This window comes from Xenopus tropicalis, chromosome 8 (genome assembly GCF_000004195.4).
Source record: "Xenopus tropicalis strain Nigerian chromosome 8, UCB_Xtro_10.0, whole genome shotgun sequence".
Classification (NCBI taxonomy): Eukaryota; Metazoa; Chordata; class Amphibia; order Anura; family Pipidae; genus Xenopus; species Xenopus tropicalis.
In genome coordinates, this window is record NC_030684.2 from 44,681,190 (window position 1) to 44,705,645 (window position 24,456).

The 24,456-nt window shown below is 39.3% G+C and overlaps 1 protein-coding gene across 1 annotated transcript; it reads right to left on the reverse strand.

Annotated features, from left to right (window-relative positions):
* Window positions 1-437: 437 nt before the first annotated feature.
* LOC116406730 (carbonic anhydrase 14-like) lies at window positions 438-21,571 on the reverse strand. The gene is made up of 9 exons (XM_031891478.1): window positions 21,537-21,571; window positions 13,082-13,164; window positions 6,657-6,683; window positions 5,606-5,770; window positions 4,680-4,831; window positions 4,084-4,176; window positions 2,480-2,543; window positions 1,935-2,089; window positions 438-1,533 (listed from the first exon to the last, which is right to left on the reverse strand). The coding sequence occupies exons 2-9, from the start codon at window positions 13,137-13,139 to the stop codon at window positions 1,408-1,410; spliced, it is 840 nt and encodes a 279-aa protein (XP_031747338.1). The 5' UTR covers window positions 13,140-13,164; window positions 21,537-21,571; the 3' UTR covers window positions 438-1,407.
* Between the last annotated feature and the right edge of the window lie 2,885 nt (window positions 21,572-24,456).

Genomic DNA, 24,456 nt, shown 5'->3' on the forward strand with positions numbered 1-24,456 from the left:
CCTCTTTCACACCTCTTTCAAACCATCTGTCCTCTCGGTCCAAAATATGCACGTTACTGTCCTCAAAAGAGTGACCTTTTTCTTTGAGGTGTAGATAGACTGCTGAGTCTTGCCCTGAGGAGTTTGCCCGCCTATGTTGGGCCATTCTCTTACAGAGAGGTTGTTTTGTCTCCCCAATGTATAAGTCTGAGCACTCTTCACTACACTGGACAGCATAGACCACATTACTTTTCTGTGACTCTACTACCATCAAGAGTTTAAATACCGGGGAATTCCCTACCAGTCATTTGAACTGAAGAAGCCACTCGGATGAGTGGTGAAACGTTTTCAAGAAAAACTCAGAAAAGTCCAGTTGTTTTAGACTTAATTCTACTAGATACTATGTTTTATGTTTATTTTTAATTTTTGCAATCCATAAACACCACACAGATGAACAATTTTGACTTATGAAAAGACTTTATTTCTGAGCAGTACAATTGCATGTTAGTTAGGGGACTGGGATGATGCATTGAAGCTCATTACTCTACTCTCAGAAGACACATGACAGTAGGAATGACATAAACTGGATGGATATGTCTGATTCACATTGCAAAAGAATAACTCAATTTTATAGGCTTCAGTTATTCTCCGGAACAATTTCAAAAGCGGACCTAAAGAATAGTTCTACTAACTGGGTTTACACTTTACTGTGAAACTTCTATTCAAAATGGATGATTTTTTTTTTAAATTCTCACCAATTTGCATCATTGATTAGAAATGTTAGTGATGCACCAAATCCATCCTTTTTGGATTCAGGCACAGACCTGCACAAAAGAACCCTAATTTCCAAGTGGATACAAACTGCAGTCATTTAAAATTTAGGATTTGAATTTTGTTTGGCTGAATACTAAATATCCGGCAAAACTGGAGTCTTGCAAAACGAACTGGAATTCAACCAAATCCAAGAAAGTAGGCACATAATTATAGAGGAAGCAGACCCTGGAACTGCTGGGGAGCCCAGAAGCTATAAGGGGCCCAGTGGGGCACTGAATGATATGCAATTTCAATTTATGTTCTTGATAAATGTCCAACTGTAAAGTTTAGGGGGCCCTAACATGAATTTCCTGTGGGACCCACTAAATTCTTTAGAAACAAATCCTAGATCTAGTGAATCCCTTGGAAATTGTAATAAAACAAACCCTGAACCTGCTATTATTCTGCCAGTAGCAGCACAGTAATTCACATCATGCTATTTTATGCCCCTGAAACTGAATTTTACTGGAGATGGTTAAATCTGGATTTTCACTGCCACGAATAACATGGGGTTCCACATAAAGGACGCATGGAACAGGGCAAAGAGGGAGGGTTTTCCATTGGCATCAATACCCAGCTCCCAAAAAGCAACTCTGGAAACAAAGAGAATCTAGCTTATTTCCTGTATACTGATACTGTCCTTCCGTTGAGGGGTTGAGTTGGCCTGAAGTTGTCTAACATGGGAACTGGATTTGCTGCTCCTGGTAGTGAGAAGTAGAGGTTACTGATGATTTGTGTATACTGTAGGAACAGAGAAGGGAGAGAGACTTCAATTCATTATATATACTGGCAACACAATGAATACAGCAGAGAAATGCATGCTCACTTTACACCTAAGGTTTTACTGCATATATTGGTGTTTTTCTATATGGGTTTTGTCTTTTGCTCCAGGCTCCATTGTATAAGATTTGACTGTCTTCATACTGGGTAGGGATTGCATTTGTTTCCCTGGAATCGCGTACAAAGGAATTTATGGTGTATTAGTGCACAGTACAGCTCAGCAGCAGAACTATGCAATAATACCCATCCAATTCCTTACCCCGCCCCCATGTGTACTGTACACAGGGAAAAAGGAATCACAAAATGATTTTCTGCCCCAGAACAAAGCATTGCACCATGCATAACATTAATTTTGCCATTACCTGTGACAGACTGATTGGCTGGACATTGCCTGCTACCAGCCAGGTGACATTCTCTGAGCATGTTGGTGTAGTGAGTGAGCCGTTGTATTTAAAATAATACCCAATTTTAGCTGGCAGAAATTTCCTCAGATTTGCTTGAACAGAGGTTTTCTGACCTGAGGGAAAAAGCAAAATATTCAGAAATGAGTTGGAAGAATGGAAACAATACTTAACGTCACAGAAGCACATTCGAGTCTTGGAAACCATAATTCAAATTTGGCGGAAAAAATGTTGAACATTGATAAATCACCGTCTAGGTATCAATATGTCAAATTATTTTTATATGAAAACTACTTATATTGCATTTATAACTTATACTATAAATGTTCATGTATTTGGACTTCTCATTTCTTCTTTATCAAATATTTTCTAGACAGTTACTTTCATTATGAGATGTAGTCAGAAGGTGGCACATGGGGTTGTTCAATTCTTAATATTTTGTGCACGAAAATTACCGTACATTAAAGGCAAATAATACTTTAACTATATGGGCATGTCCAACTTACCTGAATAAGCCACTTGAGACAGCTGGCCAAGGAAATGATCCAAAGCAGAATTAAAGGACCCAATCTAAAGATAATTATTAAATAATTGTATGTTATATATGTGTTTTTGCATATTTATGCATACAAAGAAAGCAGCAAGATAGGCTAAAAGATGCAAAAAACATTTCCTGCACAAAGAGAAAGTAGTCACATACTTCTGCTATGCACAGGGCATTGTCTCTGACATTAGGTACTGTGGGTAGAAATATGTCATACACTACATGGTCAAAAGTATCCATAAACCTGCCTGTCCAGTGTCTCATTCCCAAACCATGTTAATAGGATGTTTGTCCTCTATTTGCTGCTATTATGAGCTTTTGGAAGACTTTGGAAATGTTGGTAGGATTTGCTTCTGTTCATCCACAAGAACATTTAGTGAGTTTGGGCAGTGGTGTTGGGGAATCAGGCCTGGCAACAATCCATCCTGTTAGTGTTCAGTTGGGTTGAGGTCTGGGATCTGTGCAAATTCTTCCACTTCTATCTCAGCAAATCCATTTCATACAGACCATGCTTTGTTTATGTGAGCATTAGTTTGTCATAATTGGAGTCTTTCCCAAACTGTTGCTATAAAGATGGACATTGTCAAGAATGTGGTTGCATGCTATAGCCTTAAGTTCCATAGTTACATAAATAAGTTGGGCTGAAAAAGACAAAATCCATCCAGTTCAACCCCTCCAAATAAACCCCAGTGCATATACAGTATATATATATATATATATATATATATATATATATATATATGATGGTATGCTGAAATAAATCACTGACTTAATTGATGCTATAGCTGTGAGTGCTTTCTACTGTTGAGTTTGATGCATTATTTTTGTTAGCACCCAGCCGTTGCTCCGATATTTAGCCTTTACAAATCCTATTTAAGAAGTGTCTGGACAATTCTACCATATAGTGTATGTTATTTCTGCTGAGAGCCATCTATAGAATAACTGGTTTACTAGCAGGATATTTGCTAGATCAGAAGCACATTGTCTTTGCTTCCAATGTTACTCCTTCTCTGTACATATGAAGAAATACTCAGGTCAGAGTCTGTGTACGCTAGGGTTAGAGACGTTTCAGTTATTGTAGTTAGCCAGATAGGCATTGTATCATATATAGACCTTAGTTCATCAGTCAGAGACTACTTTTACTTTCCTGAATGGTTAAGTATCAGAGAAATCCACTGGGCGGCAAACATAGGTACAAATGCCTGATCTTCAAAATTCCAGGGCTGACACATATGCAGTAAAGTGAAAAAGCTGGCGTTTTTGTTAAAGTTGTTTTTCACTCTACTGTGCATTTGCACCTGGGCAAAGAAAGAAGATACAGGAAGAGGACCGCTCTGTGGTGCTTGCTGAGAAGAACCTGGGCCAAGGCAGTTATCTGCTACAAGGAGCACTTGTCCAGGGTATCAGGAGAGTAATTACTATCACTTGGTGGTGTCTAACATTTGGCATCCCCAAGTGACACTTTCCGTCTCCTTATATCCTAATATATCCTAATATAAATATACCCAGCAAACTCAAAAATTTCATTTTTTGCTGATCACTTAAAGAAGTCAGTATAGGACTTACCTGAAAAAGTACCCCTACGACCGCCAAGCCATCAGATTGCTGTTTGGCTTCTGTCAGGTCAATATATATTGAGTTATAAAACACAAAGTGAACCTGTAAAGTAAACAAAATATTAAATAATATCAATTTTACTTAAATTACAACAAACCTGTGATGGTAAGTTATATATACATACATTAGGATGAAACCCCAGTTGTATTTGCTGGGGTTTGATTTGGAGAGCAACACAAGCATCATAAAAGTTAATGGAGGTGCCAAATAAGGGCTAAGATTGGCTATTAGGCAGCCTCTATGCACACTATCAGCTTATAGGGGCTTTATTTGGTAGTAAATCTTGTTTTTGTTCAACCAAAGCTTGCCCCCAAGTCAGGAATTCAAAACTAACTACCTGGTTTGGGGGAACTGAGAGCAACGTCCAAGGGGTTGTTGAGCAACTTGTTGCCCCTGAGCCACTGGTTGGGGATCACTGTTTTAATGTGTTGCTGATGTGTTATTGGGGGGTTTACGGCATGACACAGGTTGCTTAACTGATAGGCCAGTCAAATTATTGTGTTCCCTAGAAAGAAGGTTAGACATGTGTCACAATCAATGCTGACCTCCAAGGGGAAGGCATTGCCATTGATCTGATGCTCAGAACCGCCAAAGGTAGGATTTGAGTTCCCAAAATGGATGTGAAACCCAGCCAGTGTGTATGCATCAGTCAGTCCAGCTCCACTCAGTGTATATTTGGACGTCAGTGTTACTTCAACTGCAGGGAGAAAACAAAAATAAATAGAACTTTATAGATAAATTTGTCATGTCATTTATTAAGAAGGCACTAAAACTAACACCTGCTCTATATTCCTAGTTTAAAACATTGCATTTTATAATGTGTGTACTGTATATATTTTGGAAAAGATACAATATAATATGGTGTGATGTTTTATTACAAACACAAAAAATTCCCATAGACTCCTGGTCCAGTTTTGAAATGGACAGTCTGTTTTTCATTTGGGCTGTCTGGTTCAAAAATGCCTGTTCAGATTTCCGATTGTGGAACCTGGTGCTCCAGTTTCCTCCCACCCTCCAAAAATATACAGACAGGTTAGCTGGCTCCTGATAAAACTGACCCTATTCTATGTAGACTGTAAACTCAACTGGGGAAGGCACTATATAAATAAAGGATAATAATGATACACTGTAAGTTATATAAGGTTGTATACAATATGCACTTACCAGCAATTTGCATAGTAATTTATCACCCATATGCAATAAAAGACACTAAGTTTGCCCAGGAGCAGTAACCCATAGCAACCAATAAGATGTTTGCTTTTAAATAGGTGACCAGAAAATGCCCCTTGCTGATTGGTTACTACAGGTTACTGCTCCTGGGCAAACTTAATGCCTTTTATAAAATATTGTATTGAAAACAAAGAACTAAAAATAATTGTTTTTGTGTGTGTTATGTATATGTCCTGATATATCCTGCGCAGAGTATTATGCGTCAATATTATAAACAGTTAATGAGGAGAATAAACCTTACCTGAGTGTCCATTATTGGTTAATTCTCCCTCAGAAGTTGCATCGCTGCCCTCTACTACAATTGGACCAAGGGAGGAATCAGCTACAGTGTTCGCGGTAATGATATTGATAGGAGACTGAGATGAGAGCCCACATGATGGGTAATGCAAGTACCAGTGTGATGGTGCTATAAAAAACATAATCAGGGTAGGATTTTAAGTGCTAAGCCGTGGTGAAAATATTGAAGCAAATATGTTGATCAGTACCAAGATGTCTGCTACCTTCTAGGCCGCCAGTAAGATATGATCAAGGGTTGGTTTGGTGGGAGATTTTTATCTGGAATTACCAAGTTCCCTAAAATAGAATTAAATGGTATTTTCAACTTTTAGCTTTGCTCCCTTTTATTTCATAACAAGGTTTATGTGACATGTGCTCTGTGGATTCTGCACTCTCAAGAGTCCGAACTCAGAATACAGAAATCACAGCATTTTTAAAGACTTCTTACATGGGAATGTTATGGGAGTTACTTGTGGGAGAAATCGCTCAACAGCACAGAAAACAAAGAACTGCTATTACTGCCCTCAAGGCCAGGGTAGCAGTGACAAAGGCTAACTTGAGAACAGAATCCATTCAAGTTGGTGGGGGCTACACAGTGTACAATGCTTACACTTCATTTTATTCTCTCTCAATTGCCATACCTACTGGACCACTATATTCTCCCATGGAGTGCTGTCCCACAGTTTGGGAGCCCCTGCTAAATTATCATAAGGAAATAGAAACCCTGCTTATATACTGTACGTCCATTGTACTTTAAAGGAGTATAGCATGATCTTCATAATTACAGCAGAGTTTTCTGGTAGAACCCATCCTGGTAGAGGCAAGGGCTATAGAACATAATTAATTATAATTGATGTATCCCCTGGTTAATTTGGCACTGGGTGATCTGAATAGATATCAGGACCTCTTGTTATGGAAAGGGTTACAAAATGATTATTTGTTATTATTACCAGTTTCTCATACTGATAATTTCTGGAACTGTTTGAAATTTAGTTTAGAATAAGAAAAACACTTACCACACTCTTCATGATCATAACACCAGTCTATGGGACAAAAAACAGAAAGAATTCCTTTTATTGTGTGCCCATAGTTATTTACAACTTGTACTTTCCCGGGGCGATTTCGGGAAATCGCCGAAAAAGCCTCGCGAGTCTTTTTCGACGATTTGCGCGAAATCGCGCCGCCGCGTCTGCCATCCCGCCGGCGACTTACATGTTCGCCGGTGGGATGGCAGGGGGAAGGCAACTCGGGGAGATTAGTCGCCCGCGAGCAGGGAGTTTTGCCGCGGGCGACTAATCTCCCCGTGTACCAGAGCCCTAAGTCTAAAGCTCTACTGTAGTTCCCACTATGCCCTTCATATGCTGTGATTAACAAAAATGGAAAGAACTCTGAAAATCATTGTGGTCAGTCAAGCCACAAAATTAGGAATTTGCAGGCAGATACGGGTATCAGACCCCTTATCCGGAAACCGATTATCCAGAAAGTTCCGAATTACAGAAAGGCCGTCTCCCATAGACTCCATTTTAATTAAATAATTCAAATTTTTAAAAATGATTTCCTTTTTCTCTGTAATAATAAAACGGTGCCTGTACTTGATACCAACTAAGATATAATTAATCCTTATTGGAGCCAAAACAATCCTATTAGGTTTAATTACTGTTTAAATAATTTTTTTAGCAAACTTAAAGTAGGTGATCCGAATTACGGAAAGACCCCTTATCCGGAAAACCCCAGGTCCAGCATTCTGGATAACGGGTCCTATACCTGTACTGCTTCTTGTTATAGTAATAAAATGTACTAACTTTAAGTTTGAGTGATACAGTGTTAAAATACATATTTTTTAATATAAATTGGGCACAATTCCAGCTTTGATGCTTTACACACCCTTTAAATTGAAGCTCTAATAAAATATTTATAATGCACAATTTGCATCATGATAGTGCTGACATGGTTAGCGTTGCTTTGTTACATGCCTGGGGCCCTGGGTTCATGTCTGGACTGAGATTCAAACTAAGCTCTGGTATTTCAAATACACAAAGGCCTAAACCAGTGCTGTCACCCCCCAACCAATTTTTAAGGATTTGGGCTTTTTTTCCCCCCGTCGCCAGTAGCACAATAGCATTATCCTGACTTTTCTGCAATCTCCCAAAGTTTGCATCAAATTCTGGGTGAGCATGTGCAGTACGCAAGTTGTGATGTCATTAGAAGCATTTGCACATGCACCGGTAGCAATTTTTCAGCTTCAACAGGGCATTTGTGCATGTGCGTGACTTCACTTTCAGAAACGTGACCTGATAGGGGACTGAATCCTGTCTTTTCTTGTGTGACTGCAGGGCTGTGATTGGCTATTCCTCTCCTACTGTGCTTCTGCCAGGGACTGTCAGGACACGCCCACCCCTCATTTGAAACAGTAACAGGGACCATGGCAGATCTATAGGGAGCTCCAATAAGGGGGACATTTTTAAAGATAATGATCATTTGTAGCCCAGAGTGAAAGCTGACACATATTATTTATTATTGTCTACAATATTAATGAGGGTTTCACTTGTGCTATATGCCTCATTTAAGCACAAATTAATGGAAGCTGATACTAGCCTTTTGGGCATTTTCCAGAGTATACAGATTGCCACTAGGGTTGCCACCTGTCTGGTTTTGACCTGGACAGCCAGGTTCTTGGAAGGGCTGTCCGGGTCAAAACCTCCTGCCTGGCTTTCCAAATTAGGAAAACTCACTGAGATTAACTAGCCGATCGACACGTCATAACCCCGCCCAGTGATATTACTGCCCTGTCACTTCCCTGCCCCATGATGTCACAGCCCTCCTCTTAAAGGGGTTGTACAACATTCACAAATCTAGCAGTCTTTGTCATATAGATAGTCAGAGACCCCTATAAACACTGCAGTTGCTTTTTTTTTTTAACAATCTTTATCATTTTTCCAAAAAAGAAAATAGGGGTACAGAAAGGGAAAAAAAGGAGGGGGGAAAGAAAAAGAAAATAGGGATAGACATAAGAGAGATAGGGCATTCCCATCACATATAATCACCCGAAATATATATCAAAGAGCTTACATCAGATTACATTTCAATTTATGTAACTCTCAACTAATATATACTATACAAAACATCGTATACATCTTCATCACATAGCAAGTGTGCTTAAGTTAACACCGTATCTTATTCATTTTTAACCAAGGTAACCACGTTGCCCTATATTGTGCTAATTTGCTTTGTATTAGATGAGTTATTTCCTCCAGTTTTCTGGATTCCTCTACTAGATTTATCCACTCCGAGTACGAAGGTGGTTTAGTATTTTTCCAGGCTCATAGGTATCAGAGCTTTAGCCGCATTCAAAAGGTGTAAGGTTAATTTATCTGTTACTACAGCGTTTTCCTTATCATCAAAATAAAATAATAAACACATTAAATCAGTACTTAAAATATTGTTACCCGTAACTTGGTGGTACAAATCTTGGAACAGTATCCCTTCATTTCTACACAAGTAAACCAAATGTGCTTAAAAGAACCTATTTCTTTATTACACCTCCAGCATAACTCTGAAGAGGTTGGAAACATTACATGTAATTTCTCTGGTACATAATACCATCTTGTTATAAGTTTAAATAGCATCTCTCTTATTCTAGATGCTCTTGATGCTTTGTCTTATTGTAGAGGGGATAGACATTCCCATCTCTTTTTCCCAAGCGTCAAAATATTTTAGAGCTTCATTTTCCTGGTTACCAAGAATAATTTTATATACAGTCGAAAGCATTCTATCAGGAATTTGTTGCTTAACTAGAAGGATTTCCCATGAGGTACTAGTAAAGTCTCCTAAAAATGGTTTACCTTTAGTTAAAAAATGATGAAGTTGAAAGTAACACCATTGATCTCTAGGATGAGTTCCCCACATTTCCTGGATAGTCGCCAATGATATTATTTTGCCATTTTTATAAAAATCTGATACCCTAGTTTCTCTATTATTGTAAGTACTCCAATGATAAAATGCTTTGGGATCAAGGCTAGGAACAAAATCTGGGTTCAATGTTAGGGGTTGTAAAATAGGAAATTCTGACATACAGTAAGTTTAAACAAAAATCTACATCTATACCAAGTATCTAATGTTGCAGTAATTGTAGGATGGTTGTTTAACTCGTTTATAATTTTATAGTTTCTACTCCACAATAGGTTTCTTAAAGGAATAGGACTTACTGATTGTTCTAATTCTACCCATTCTTTTTCTATTTCCTTTAGGTGCCAATACAATGTTCTCCCCAGGGCCGGATTTCCAAATTGGCCGCCCCGAGGCCGCCCCCCGTCAAACGCCCCCCCCCCCCAGTGCGCATGCGCGATACAGGGGGAGAGGGGTTTCCGTGCGCATGCGCCAACAGGGGGCAGGGCACCTTGCGCGCGCATGCGCAGTGGGACAAACTTGGATACGGAGCAGTGGGGAAAAGTCCCCCCATTGCTCCTTATGGGTAAAAAACTTTTTAGATTTTGGTGCGGCGGGGCGGCATGCCGCCCCCAGGTTTCTGCCGCCCTAGGCCCGGGCCTTTGTGGCCTCTCCACAAATCCGGGCCTGGTTCTCCCCAAATGGACTGCCAAATAATACAAGTAAGTATCAGGTACAGCTAACCCTCCCTTACTTTTAGGAAGGGATAAAGTACTATATCTTATTCTAGGTGATTTATCCTCCCATATAAAATTTGAAATTAGTGATTTCACTTCTTTAAAAAATATTTTAGGTATCTTTACTGGTATCATCTGTAGAAAATAAAGTATCTGTGGCATAATTGTCATCTTTATTGCTTGTATCTTCCCAAACCAAGATAAACCAAGCTTACTCCACATATTAAATTGCTTTTGGAGCTTATCAATTAACGGTGGAAAATTTATTTGATATAGTTTATTCAATACAGTGGGTATCTGTATACCCAGATACTTTATACTCTGTGATGCCCACTGAAAAGGAAACTCTTTTGCTAACATGTCTTTAACCTGATCTGGTAGATTGATGTTTAACACCTCTGATTTCCCCAAATTAATTTTAAAATTAGAAAGTCTCCCAAATTGGTTTATAAGAACCAATAAATTTGGTAATGATAGCCGTGGTTTTGTGATAAAAAATAATAAATCATCCACAAATGCTGCGATCTTATACTCCTTATCCCTTACCACCAGCCCTGATATGTCTCCATTATTACGTACATGTGAAAGGAAAGATTCCATTACCATCACGAACAATATGGGAGACAGGGGACAGCCCTGTCTAGTCCCATTATGAATGTGAATTGTATTGGAAAGAGTGTTATTAACTTTTATCCTAGCTGTAGGTGCCTGGTAAAGAGCTAAAACCCTGTTTATTGTTTTTATACCTAGGCCAAACCCTTCCAGTGTTTTTTGCAAAAATCCCAGGATACCCCGTCAAACGCTTTTTCAGCGTCAGTAGATAAAATCATTGCCGGGATATTTTTCTTTTGTGCATAACTAACGAGCGAAAAAATCTTATAAGTATTATCCTTTCCTTCCCTCTTTGGGACAAAACCAGCTTGTTTTATCAAATTGGGAAGGAATTCTTTCAATCTATTTGCAATTAATTTAGCATAAATCTTAATATCTACATTTATTAAAGAAATTGGTCTATAACTAGCACAATTTTGAGGGTCCTTTCCTTGCTTCGGAATAATCGTAATATGTGCTTCCTTCGCTTGTGCCGGAAAGCTATTTTTTTGATCTATAGAATTAAAATATCTAAGCAAAAATTCACCAAGTTCTTCAAAAAATGTTTTGTAATATAAAGAGTTAAACCCATCTGGGCCCGGGCTTTTATTAATTGGAACTGAATTAATTGTATCCAACAGTTCCTTAATAGTGAAAGGTTTATCAATTTGTTTTTGTTTTTCTTGAGAAATTTTTGGTAAATTAGCTTCTATTATAAATTTCCCTATTTCCTCCTGCAAAATTAGAGGAGAATCTGAACTTCTTAGTTTGTACAATGTCTGATAGAAGTTTTGGAAACAATTTGCAATTTGTGGAGTGGTATAACAAGTCTTTTGGTTTATGTCTTTTATTGCATTTATGGAGGTAATTGGTTGCAACTTCCTTAAAATAGTGGCAAAATGCCTTGTACTTTTATCTCCCAAATCATATGATTTTTGTTTACAACTATATGAGAACTGATCAAGAATGGCTTTTAATTGCACTCTCTTCTCTTCTAAAATATGGAGTTTTTATCGCTAAAGTTTGCTTATGTAATTGTTCTATTTGCGCTATATCTTTCAATAGTGCCTGTATGTTTTTTTTTGGTTTTTTTGCAGTTGCTTTTTTACTTTATATGATGTCACATATAGTACTGGCAGCAAACCTAACTCTTATTGGCTGTGTCTCCTGTCAGTCTGACACTGCTTCCTGTGCCTGTGACAGAGTGCATAACAGTATGTTTGATTTGTGATATGCTGAGTCTGTTTGCCAGTGACATTGCAAGGGAGAAATCAATGACCTTTCAATTTATGAAGCTGGTTAGAGCGCAGAAGCAACCAATGAATTGGTCCAATAGGAAAAAGTAAGGGCAAGTTCTCAGTGTGTCAGGTTCAATATAGGCCACTCCCATCCCTTCAGAAAACTGATCAGAGAGACATAAGAAGGACTGATTTAACAGGTATAAAAAGTAACTTTTACAGTGGCCTTTTTACCTTTTTTAATGGAAAATGGATTTTCTAACATACTGACAGCAATGTTAGATAGCTTAAAATTCTTAAGACATTGAAGGTGAACAACCCCTTTAAAGCCAACAGGACCAGGTCTACAAATGTAGACACCAGGTCTACATTTTAAAATATTCTGTTCTGCTTGAAATACTAGAAGGAATAGTTACTAAATTATAAATGGCATATACACACATGGGAGGATCCAAATAGCCAGGTAACAGTTGTATCAGAATACTCTCTGCTCATTTTTTTACCTCCTGTTTTGATTTGTGCATGAAGGACCTGCTTCAAGCTACAACCTCAGATAGTAGTGTCCATAGGCTGTTAAGGTGGCTTCTCCCAATATGCCCACCTAAGGTGGGTGATATCAGGCCAAACAATCAAATTACAGCGGCGGGCATAGACACTATTGAACCAATGTAGTCCCCAATCTGATAGAAAAATCAAACCTGCCAGATATCAAGAGGGAGGCCAGTCAGGGGGCCACATATATGAGCAGATAAGCTGACGAATCGGTCTAAAGGACTCGAATCATGTAATTTGGGACACTAACACATTTCAGATGAGTATCATCGACTCATGTTTTAGGTAAGTATCATGGAATCTAAAGCTGGGGGCTTTATACCCTATCAACTTCATAGCTGCACAGGTCCAAAAATGAGTCATAAGTCCTGATTTTATTGGAGGTAGTTGTTTTTTTGTTTTTTTTTTAAAGTCACCTTAAACCTTTATGCCTCTTACCTGCTGAGTGGCCAAGGAGCGCAAGGTGTGAAAGCACAATGAGGATATGCCTGAACATCTTCACAGTAATGATGGCTTCCACACTGGAATAAATAAAAAGTAGACAGCTATACAACAGCTTAGGAGTCATGAATATATTTCCCCTCAAATGTCAGAAAGTGGATTAAATAAATCTAGATTTTACTTTTGATGTCTGGGTGCCTAGTGCTACAGATTTGCAAACTGCCATCCCTCAGTCATAGGATCCTTATATTAACCCAGAGATATGGTATGAAACAAAAGATGTCTGCTTTGTTTCCTCAAGCCCTGTGTCATAATCATTTTTGGTAAGCTTGCTTCATGTGACCTTATCCAATATAAACACAAGGGTTCGTATACACTGGGCAAATTTGTACCTTACAACCCAAAGTGAACAATTAGTGATTTGTTTATTTTTTCAGCAAACTGCAGGAAAACAATGAAAGCAAAAACGTGATTGGTCACCACGGGTACTGCCCAGGTGCAAATTTGTCCAGTGTTGATAAATGAGCCACACAGAGTGCCCACTGGAATATTCTTTCCCTGGATGACTTAAGATAATATGTATGGGTTTTAGCATCAGCAAGGGGTCATTTATAGGAAAGAGTGTTGTGTCACGTGTCAGTTAAAGTGATTCGGATTTGCAGGATTTGGCAGAAGTGGTCAACCCAACTAAATCCGAACCCTTAAAGTCATGTGGCTTTAAATTTCAGAACAACTGAATGTGACAATTTTTCACTCATGATTAATACCATTTTTAAATGTTATTTTGAATACAAAGATGGAAAATAGTGCTTGGATTCAATTTGGTATTTGATTGAATGTTTTGTGGTAGATTCTTTAATCAGCCAAATAAAAAAATAATGAATTTAGTGCATCCCTAGTGCAAGGGTCCCAGATGCCTGGAACCAAGGGGGGGGGGGGTGCAGTTTTGAAGTATGGAACCAAGGAACCAATGGGGGTGGGGCGCAGTTTTGAATTATGGAACCAATGACCAGAGGGGGGGGGGCAGTTCTGAATTATGGAACCAAGGACCCAAGGGGGTTTGGGGGCAGTTCTGAATTATGGAACCAAGGACCCATGGTTTACTGAAAAGCAGACAAAGTTTTGGTATGACTGGACATGGCTTATGTTAATTGGGAGCATGCAATAAAAGTACTGGAATGGCCAGCTTGTTTTCTCTTATCACTTAACACCTTAGTTTATATTTTACTTATGTTTAAATAAGAGCAGGCGTGAGCCTGTAAGCAAATCACATGAGAATCAGGAGAAAGTGAGCAAATAACACCCAAAGGTTCCATACCGCACCTGTCACATGTTAAATGTTCCCATGTACTCTCTGTTTTGACTGTATGCATTTAAATTAACCAACTGCACAGAAGTATTTCACCAGAAAACCCTTCTCTCTGTTTCTGTTAATATAAGGGTGCTTAAACACACTTACCAAATGGGGTGATTATTATACGTCTATAAGACATGGATACAGTGTACTATGACTGCACTTTAAAGCAAGTCTTTTTGATAATATACACACCCAGCAGTCTGTGACTTACATAGATGTTACTGGGCCCTAAAGCAGATTCAATTTAGGGCCCCAAAACATTGGTTAGTTGACCTGTTCTATTAAGATATATTGAAATTGCTCATTAATTGCTCATCAATACATCTGTGTGGCTGTGTGAAATTAGAGCTCAGCACAGAAAAATGAATCCACTCTCTATTTATTGCTATGGGATTCCGGGATTCGGCCCTAGACAGGCCAATAAAAGCTGCCAATGGACCACATCAGCAGCTTATTGGCCTGACTACTATCCAGCCTTAAAGGAGAAGGAAAGGCATTTTGGAATTTTACTGCCAATAGATTAACCACAATAAAACACTATATTTATTCTGCAGAAAGCTTTACCATAAACAGCCCTTGAAGCTCCCTCTGTTTGTTTTAAGATAGCAGCTGCAATTTTAGCTTGGTCTTCCATGCTGCAGCTCTAGCTGCTGGTAGCTAAGAATACACAGCACAGTTGGGAGGGGGAGGAAATTCTTATGGCCCCCTGCCCCCTGCAGAGTCTGCTTCCTCTATTGTTAGGCCACTGATATGGGTCAGTGGGGCACATATACTAATGGGCGGAATTAGCAAAAATAGCAGCCATCCATAGGTTTGTTCTGATTATTTGCCTACTTCTGGTGTAAGTTTGCTTTGGGTAAGCAAATGAGCCCAAGGGTATCACATGAAACAGGGGTAATGCAAAAACAGGTACAAAGTTTGCTTGTAGCCTCATAACCAATAGCAACTGATCATTTGCTTAGCATCTGTTGACTGGTGAGAACTACAGTATTATTACTATTACTCAACACTTATCGTTAGATACTAAACTTAGTAACTAGACCTAACTGTTGCTTCTACCACATACAGGGAGAGTAATATATATTTTATGCTAAGGCAATCCTATTGTTTTTTTTTTTACTGTTTAAATCAGTGATCCTCAACCAGTGGCTCAGGGGCAACATGTTGCTCACCAACCCCTTGGATGTTGCTCTCAGTGCCCCCCAAACCAGGTAGTTATTTTTGAATTCCTGACTTGGGGGCAAATTTTGGATGAATACAAACAAGATTTACTACCAAATAAAGACCCCTGTAAGCTGATAGTATGCATAGAGGCTGCCTAATAGCCAATCACAGCCCTTATTTGGCACCTCCATGAACTTTTATGATGCTTGTGTTGCTCTCTAAACTTTTTTACATTCGACTGTGGCTCACAAATAAGAAAGGTTGGGGACCCCTGGTTCAAATGTTTATTCGCAGACTTAAGGTATAGAGATCCAAATTACAGAGAGAAAACCTGATAATGTCCCAAGCATTCTGGATAATAGAAGCTATGCATTTATATATTGAATAGAGATCCAGCACACAGCAGGACTTACAATAGTCATCATATTTTTTATGATTATCTAAAGTCTGTTTTATGATCTCTGTTTTTAATTAATATTTAGCCTTAGGCTACTGCCACACAGGGACGATTCTTAGCCTTCGGATAAACTTAGGCAGAGAATCAGTCCCTACGTTGGCATCAACCTTCCCCTGTGACTGCACCTGGAGCCATTCTGTCGGCCCAGGTGCAGGCTCACAGAGCAGATTTTGGCACAGAAACAAGCAAGCATGCTTTTCATGTAAAAATCTGCTGTTTGTGTCTGCACCCGGGCTGATGCAATGGATCTAGGTGACAGGCCACAGGGAAAGGCTTGATACCAATGTATGGGTTGATTCTTGGACTGTGTTTATCCTCAGAGAATCAGCCCCATGTGGCACCCAGGCAGTACTTGTCTCTTAAGGTGGCCATACACGCACCGATATTATCGTACGGAACCTCGTTTCGTACGATAATCGGTGCGTGTATGGCATGTCAGCGAGCCGACCGATATCGCAGGAAGCTGCTGAAATCGGTCGGCTCGCCGATCGGCCAAGTTAGAAAATTTTGATCGGGCGCCATAGAAGGCGCCTGACCAAAATTCTCCCTTCAGAGCTGAATCGGCAGAAGGAGGTAGAAATCCTATTGTTTCTACCTCCTTACCTGCCCATTCAGCCCTGAATGGTGTGTGGCGGATCTGACGATGTTTCGTGCGACCGACGGTCGTACGAAACATCGTGAGATCGCCACGTGTATGGCCAGCTTTAATGTGATTGTTTCATATAGCTGTACATATCAGCATCCAGTACTGCAGCCAAGCAGATAACAGCAGGCAAGGTGAAGATTTAACATTGCTGGTTAATCTCTCCTTTGTAGCTGCCAGAACACTTGTCTTTCCAACTGTGCTGTTGTCTCCCATCGCTCTTTATGCTAGAGCTAACTACACTTCCCAATCTGCCATAACATAAGACGAGAAACCCAAACATTAAAGGAAGCCAGCAGCCATAGCTTCTCTCCTTCTGTTTTAACATCCCACTTGCACAGCTCAGCATCTGCCACAGGGCAAAAATAAGGCTGTTTGATTTCAGTGAGGTACAAAGGCACCCAATGAATGTGTGAGAATAAACTGATAAGCAGCGATGGTAAATGGAATGGTGAACTGTGTTACGCAAATGCAAATGTATAAACAAGAATTCAGAGGAAAAGGAAACCTGTAGGAATGTTTTATTTAAGTTCGTAACAAAAATATATTAATTGCGGCAAAGTTCATAACTTACTTATCTAACAGACTGCTAATTCTAAGTGGGAAAGGTCAAGTTTTCATTGGCACCTTAGCAGTACATGCACGTCAATGCATGCTGGATTTAATATGCTAAAGGTGGAGCTGGTAATAAGAGCCTTTTTCTTTTGTAAATTCTGCTTTAATTATCACTTGCAAAGTTCTGTTTGTTTAACTGGTGTAGTGAAATAACAAATGGAAACATGCACTTTTTAACAAAATATCTAGGAATGATCAGTGTGAAGCAATAAATAGCAATGAATGTATCATGAATGAATGTGACTCCAACCTAGCAGTTGAGGATATCAAAGTTATTTCCTTTTCTGGATCCTCACATCTATCTTTTTTTGGAGGTTATGGAATTTGTAAAAGAAATAGGAAAAAAGGTTTAGAATCTGAGGTGTCCTCAAATGTGATTTTAATTTTTATAGGCTCAGAAACCAACATCCCAACCAACCAACTCCCCATTGGTTGGGAATCACTGCTCTAAAAGATACAGGCAGGTTAATTGAGTTCCTTAACCTAACCTTCTGACTCCAAAGAATACAGAAATACTGTGAGTCACATAGATTTCTTCTGCTCTAAGTGGCTGGTCCCCTCGTGAATCAGCAATATGCAGTGACTACTGACAAACAGCATTATTAAAAAAGTTCTGTCATGATTTTTATGCTGTACTTTTTATCTCTAAATTACACTGTTTACATAACAAGTAATTCACTCTACCATTTCAAATTGGATTCTTGAACCAAAAAATGTATTTTTTAGCTGTAATATTGGTGTGTAGACGCCATCAGAGCTTTCAGAAGGAGCCAGCGCTACACATTAGGGCTCAGGCACACAAGGGAGATTAGTCGCCCGTGACAAATCTCCCTTGTTGCGGGCGACTAATCTCCCTGATATGACATCCCACCGGCGAAAATGTAAATCGCCGGTGGGATGGCATACATGGCGCCGCGATTTGCGAAAAATTGCCGAAGTTGCCTCGAGAGGCAGCTTTGGCGATCGCGCCGCCACATATGCCATTCCACCGGCGATTTACATTTTCGCCGGTGGTATGTCATATCGGGGAAATAAGTCGCCCACAACAAGGGAGATTGGTTGCGGAAGACTAATCTCTCTCGTGTGCTAGAGCCCTTAGAGCTGCTTTCAGCTAACCTATTGTTTCTCCTACTCCCATGTAACTGGAGGAGTCCCAAGCCGGACTTGCGTTTCTTATTATTGAGTGCTATTCTGATATCTACTGGGAGCTTCTATCTTGCTCCCTTCCCATTGTTCTGCTGATCGGCTGCTGGGGGGGGCGGGGGGTGGATATCACTCCAACTTGCAGCGCAGCAGTAAAGTGTCACTGAAGTTTATCAGAGCACAGGTCACATGGCTGTAAGTCCCTGGGAAATGAAGAATATGGCTAACCCCATGTGAAATTTTAGAATTAACTATAAAAAATGTGTTTGTGCATTTTGAAAAAAAACATGTTTTCTCATGACAGTATTCCTTTAAGCTTTAAAGGCTTCTTATTGTCTTTTTAAAGTTCAACATTCTAGCTGACTTCAAAGGTCCCATTTCTATGTGCTGTTGGTTGTATTATCCTGGATCACAGCTAGAACTTTTTCTTCCTTTTTGAACACCAGTTAATCAGTTGTAAGCCTTTCAAGTTAATTGGTTATTAAATATCCCACATTCCTCAAAAGTACAGATTTTCTACTTCTAATTTCAACATTTCAGTATATTGAGGCCCAAGAAAGTAATATTAAGAAGCTGATCCCAGTCAAACCCCCACCAAAAGCAAGTTTTGTGAGTTTGATCGGATTTACTAGACTTTGGTGGTATTGCCCACTCTCCCATGAAATGACATTTTCTTTCATTTTGCTTAAAGAACATAAAGGCATCCTGAAGTTAAGACAGTAAAACAGGTTTAGAGACCTCAGGTGAAACAAAGTAGGATGTACAAATTAGCTCCACTCCAGTCAGAATTCCCATGGAGCCTAATATATTAGTAAACTTTTAAAAAATTGCTTTTAAACCTTCCTGTCAGCACCTTCCTAGTTATTAAAATGAATGGCAATATGCAGCAACCCTACAGGACAGGACCATTTGTACATTTGTAATTCCCCTGCCCCCCCACACCCCACTAACAGATAAGTCAAGGATAATTCAGAGTCCACTTTAGTTCAGTATTACAGATATAGGAAAACACTGATTTATTATCATTCAGCCAAAGAATAGTTTTACTCAACCCGCACCTGACCTTAACTCGCCCGCTCCCAGCCCAAACCATACCTGACCGGCTAGTCCCCTCTATTTGAGACTCACACCTGCCCCGCCCACCAATGACATCACAAAAAGGGCGGGAATGGGTGCGCACCTATAAATAAGAGAGCCAGAACCGGAAATACAGCAGTGTAAGGTTGAGGGCAGTGTAGGGTTGCTAGACCCAAATCCGCCTGCTACCCAAAAATGCTGTGCAGAGGTGGGCCCAAACCCGGCCAGCCCGTGGGTAAATCCGCGGGTCATAACACTACTGTATAGGTAGCTACGCCACTGCCACCACTGCTCCAGGACCCCCTAGGGCAGTGATCCCCAACCAGTAGCTCGTGAGCAACATGTTGCTCACCAACCCCTTGGACGTTGCTCCCAGTGGCATCAAAGCAGATGCTAATTTTTTAAATACTAGCTTGGAGGCAAGTTTTGGTTGCATAAACCCAGTGTAAAGCCAAACAGAGCCTTCTATATGCTGCCAGTCCACATAGGGGCTACCAAATAGCCAATCATAGCCCTTATATGGCACCTCCAGGTACCTTTTTCATGCTTTTGTTGCTCCCCAACTCTTTTTACATTTGTATGTTGCTCACGGGTAAAAAAGGTTGGGGATCCCTGCCCTAGGGGGATCTAAACCCATGGTTCCAGAACTGTAGTACTATAACAATAAGTAATTTTGAACTAAACAGCAAGGCAGCACAGGGCTGGGAAACACAAACATATAATCATTTTGAGAGTCTTGTGACCTGTGCTCAAACAAGAAGCATTCCGAAATAACGGACCAAGCTTATCATTACCCTTTTCTTTAAGATGAAATAACATTAGCAGAGGTGAGAGATTATGTCCTCCAGATATAGTACAGGACACTGAATATAAGATTTCTCCACACTATTTCTTCACCTATTATTTTTACCAATAAGAATAAAAAGACCACTCAACTAGAAAATATAACAATAGTTCTAGTGATATATTTCACCTACATTTTAATGTAGGGATATTTATGCTATAGGTCAATGACAAAAAAATCAATCCCACGCTGTTTAGAGAGGGTCCCCATGATCCCCTTTATTAAAGGGGTGGTTCACCTTTATCTTAACTTTTAGTATGTTATAAAATGGCTAATTATAAGCAACTCTTCAGCTGGCCATCATTTTTTCATTTTTACATTTATTTGCCTGCTTCTGAATCTTTCCAGCTTTCAAATGGGGGTCTCTGACCCCATCTAAAAACAAATGCTCTGATAGGTTACAAATTTATTGTTATTGCTACTTTTTATTACTCAGCTTTCTATTTAGGCCTTTTAATATTCATATACCAGTCTCTTATTCAAAGCAGTACATGGTTGCTAGGGTCCAAATTATCCTACCAACCAGTTTGCTGAAATTGCAAACTGGAGGGCTGCTGAATAAGAAGCTAAATAACTCAAAAAATTCAAATAAAAAATGAAACCAGTTGCACATTGACTCAAAATATTACTCTCTACAACATATTAAGTTAGTTTAAGGGTGAAAAAACCCTTTAATATAAAGTTTCATTGTTAAAAAAGTAATTATAAAAAGGTGCATGACTAGTTCTAAACCATTTGTGGGTCTCAAAGCTGATTCACTGACTTAATTTGGGTCCACTAAGAAAGAGATTAAGAAACACTGCTTCTAGTGTAATCTGACTGTTGCCATCATTAATTATTATACTGGAATGGGGCTTTACATCAATGCCCAAATAAAACAAGTTTACAAGATACTACAGCCAATTTTTTTCCCCATTTTAAGCCAACCATGATATTTTTGCAGTCTAATAAAGAGCTATTTTTAAAGTCACAGAAATTACAATGATGCAAGAGTGTTTTGGAAAAATTTCCCTTCATGATAATATAGTCGCTAACATTTCTAATTACATCATAAAATAATTTTTAAGGAATACATCTTTAGAGTGCTGTCTACTTTTAAGATATAGTTTTGCATTTTACTGTAATATTTTGATGATAAAATGGAATACTTACATGCTCTGTATATGTTACTGGTGTACTCTTCTCAGACCTTCACCCAGCATACATGGTGTTTATATCTTTAGTGGCACTCTACTTACCACTTAGGCCAGCCTCCAACTTTTGCACATGGTGTAAGCCCTATGGAAAATCTGCCACCTGTAAGATTTTCCATAGCCCATAGAAAATTAGTTGATTTATCTTAATCAGTTTGGAACATTTTTTATGTCAAGGGTAACAGATAGTCAACTTACTGTGGTGTATCTTAAAAAGTAAAAGTGGCGTATCTTAAAAAGAAAACGCACAGGAGAAAACTGCCATAATGTATGAACATGTAATTAGATATAAAATTAGATATAAGATAGCTATTACCAATTAGAGAGTAAAATTTAGCAAGTAAGGCTAATGTCCCACGGAGATCTCTGCTATCGCGGGTGACTAACCGCTCTGAAATGCCTTTGGGACTTTCAATCGGAGACTCCTATTGTTGTCAGTGGAAAGGCATTTCAGGAGCGTTAGTTGCCCGCAGTAGTAGGGCCCCAGCTAACCAGAAAAGTTTAGCACGACCAGGTCCCCCCTGTGTCCCCCTGAGGGTGGCCCTGTATACAATTATACAGTTTTACAATTAATAAAAGGTTTTGCTATTGGTAAGCTATATTTATTGCTAATTTTTTTTGTTGCAAGTCCTTCATTTACAGGCATGACATTTATAATAGGGATGCACCAAATCCACTTTTTTGGATTGGGCCAAACCCCCGAATCCTTCGTAAAGGATTTGGCCAAATACTGAACCGAATCCGAATCCTAATAAGCATGTGCTGATTAGGTTTTGGAAGGGTTAAATCTCAAAATGTATTAATTTTTTAAGGTGACAAAAAGTCACGTGATTTTTAGGATTCGGATTTGGTTCGGCCGGGACCGTGGATTCAGCCGAATGCGAATACTGCAGATAAAGGCAGAATCATGGCCGAATACTGCCGAATCCTGGATTCGGTGCATCACTAATTTATAAGTACCTGCCAGACCACCTTTAAAATCATTCGTTTTTGCCTTTGAAAAATGTCAGATGGTGACACCAAATTCTTTATAGTTCTCGCCCTCTTACAGACAACATTTGGGCTTGTGATTAATCAATGGGGCCAATACATTGTCCACCTTTAAAATATGCCAATGTTGTCTTTTTTCAAGACAGGGATTGCTTCATTAAACCTAATGATAAATGGTTTATTGAAACAAGAGACTCACCCTTATTCTTAATTTTCAATAAAGTGTCTCTATTAGTATTTTTTGCCTTTGCTTATAATCTAGAGCTAATAGCTTCACAAAAAACACACAATACGAAAGGAGATTCCTTTATTTAAAAAAAAAAAAAAAAAAAAATGAGTTCAGTTGGGACAAACCTTCATCACATACATCACAGACGGGGTTTACTTTGTCAGTGTTTCCTTTATTTTGGCAGGCATGTTAGCTGTTGGCCTATGTGGATTCTACTAACGTCTGTTAACATGTAAGGTGCTGACATTTTAAAATCTATCATCACCAAGAGCATCCTTCATCAACAAACACATTAAGGCTCGCCCAGTGCTTTACTGTATATTTTCCATTCATCATGGCCTGAAGTAAGGAAAGCTTGGCAATCTAGAGAGTTTCATGTAATTTTTCACTGTATATATTACTGTATATATATATGGAAACATTTATTATCATAACAATGATTATTATTATTATTATATTTATTTTTCAAACCAGAAAGAATTTCCATTTGTGTTTTTCCGCAAATGTGTCTCACTGAGTCACTGTAACACTGCGACTCAGGAATGCTCCAGATTCCATGAGGATTCTCAAATAGGTTGAGTGATGGATTTGATATATAAGGAAAAATCTCGATCGGCATGAAAAAGTTTTGTTTTTATTGTTTAGATCACGCTCAGGAGGTATGACCCACTTATGATAAACCTACCCTTCAGTAAAGATGATGAACTAATTCAGTGATCCCATCCAGTGGCTCACAAGCAACATGTTGCTCCCCAGCCCCTTGGATGTTGCTCCCAGTGGCCTCAAAGCGGGTGCTTATTTTTGAATTCCTAACTTGGAGGCAAGTTTTGGTTGCTTAAAAACCAGGTGTACTGACAACACAACCTCCTGTAGGCTGCCAGTCCACATAGGGGCTGCCAAATCGCCAGTCAGAGCGCTTATTTGTAACCCCAGGCTAATGTTTCATGCTTGTGTTGCTCTCCAACTCTTTTTACATTTAAATATGGCTTGAAGGTAAAAAAAAGGTTGGGGATCTCTGAACTAAAGGTGGCCATACACGTGGCGATCTGACGATGTTTCGTACGACCATCGGTCGCACGGAACATCGTAAGATCCGCCACACACCATTCAGGGCTGAATGGGCAGGTAAGGAGGTAGAAACAATAGGATTTCTACCTCCTTCTGCCGATTCAGCTCTGAAGGGAGAATTTTGGTCAGGCGCCTTCTATGGCGCTGATCAAAATTTTCAAACTTGTCCGATCGGCGAGTCGTCCGATATCGGCAGCTTCCTGCGATATCGGTCGAAACGCCGACATGCCATACACGCACCGATTATCATACGAAACGAGGTTTCGTACGATAATTTCGGTGCGTGTATGGCCACCTTAAGGTTTGTGGACATTGTTCAGTTACAGGTGAGCAATTACCTTATCTCCAGTCTTATTAATAGAATGTTCTTTACATGGAATCGCAAACAAGAAAAGTTTTAAAATTAAACCCGTTATGTACTTATTTATAACTATTGCACAAGATGTTCCATGAAGGACTTTGTTTTATTACAGATAAGTGAATATACAACATATACTGTATATATAGTCAGGATCAGTGGCAATATGCAGGTTATCATCAGCCCTAGCATTCTAGACAGATGAAGGCGTCAGGTTAAGCTGGCCAGGAGCCC

Coding starts and splice junctions, on each gene's coding strand:
- LOC116406730 (XM_031891478.1), bottom strand. CDS start 13,139: ATGTTCAGGCATATCCTCATTGTGCTTTCACACCTTGCGCTCCTTGGC. Junction 6,684..13,081: donor GCTCCTTGGCCACTCAGCAG/GTAAGAGGCATA, acceptor TTTGTCCCATAG/ACTGGTGTTATGATCATGAA. Junction 4,177..4,679: donor GCAATGCCTTCCCCTTGGAG/GTCAGCATTGAT, acceptor TTTACTTTACAG/GTTCACTTTGTGTTTTATAA.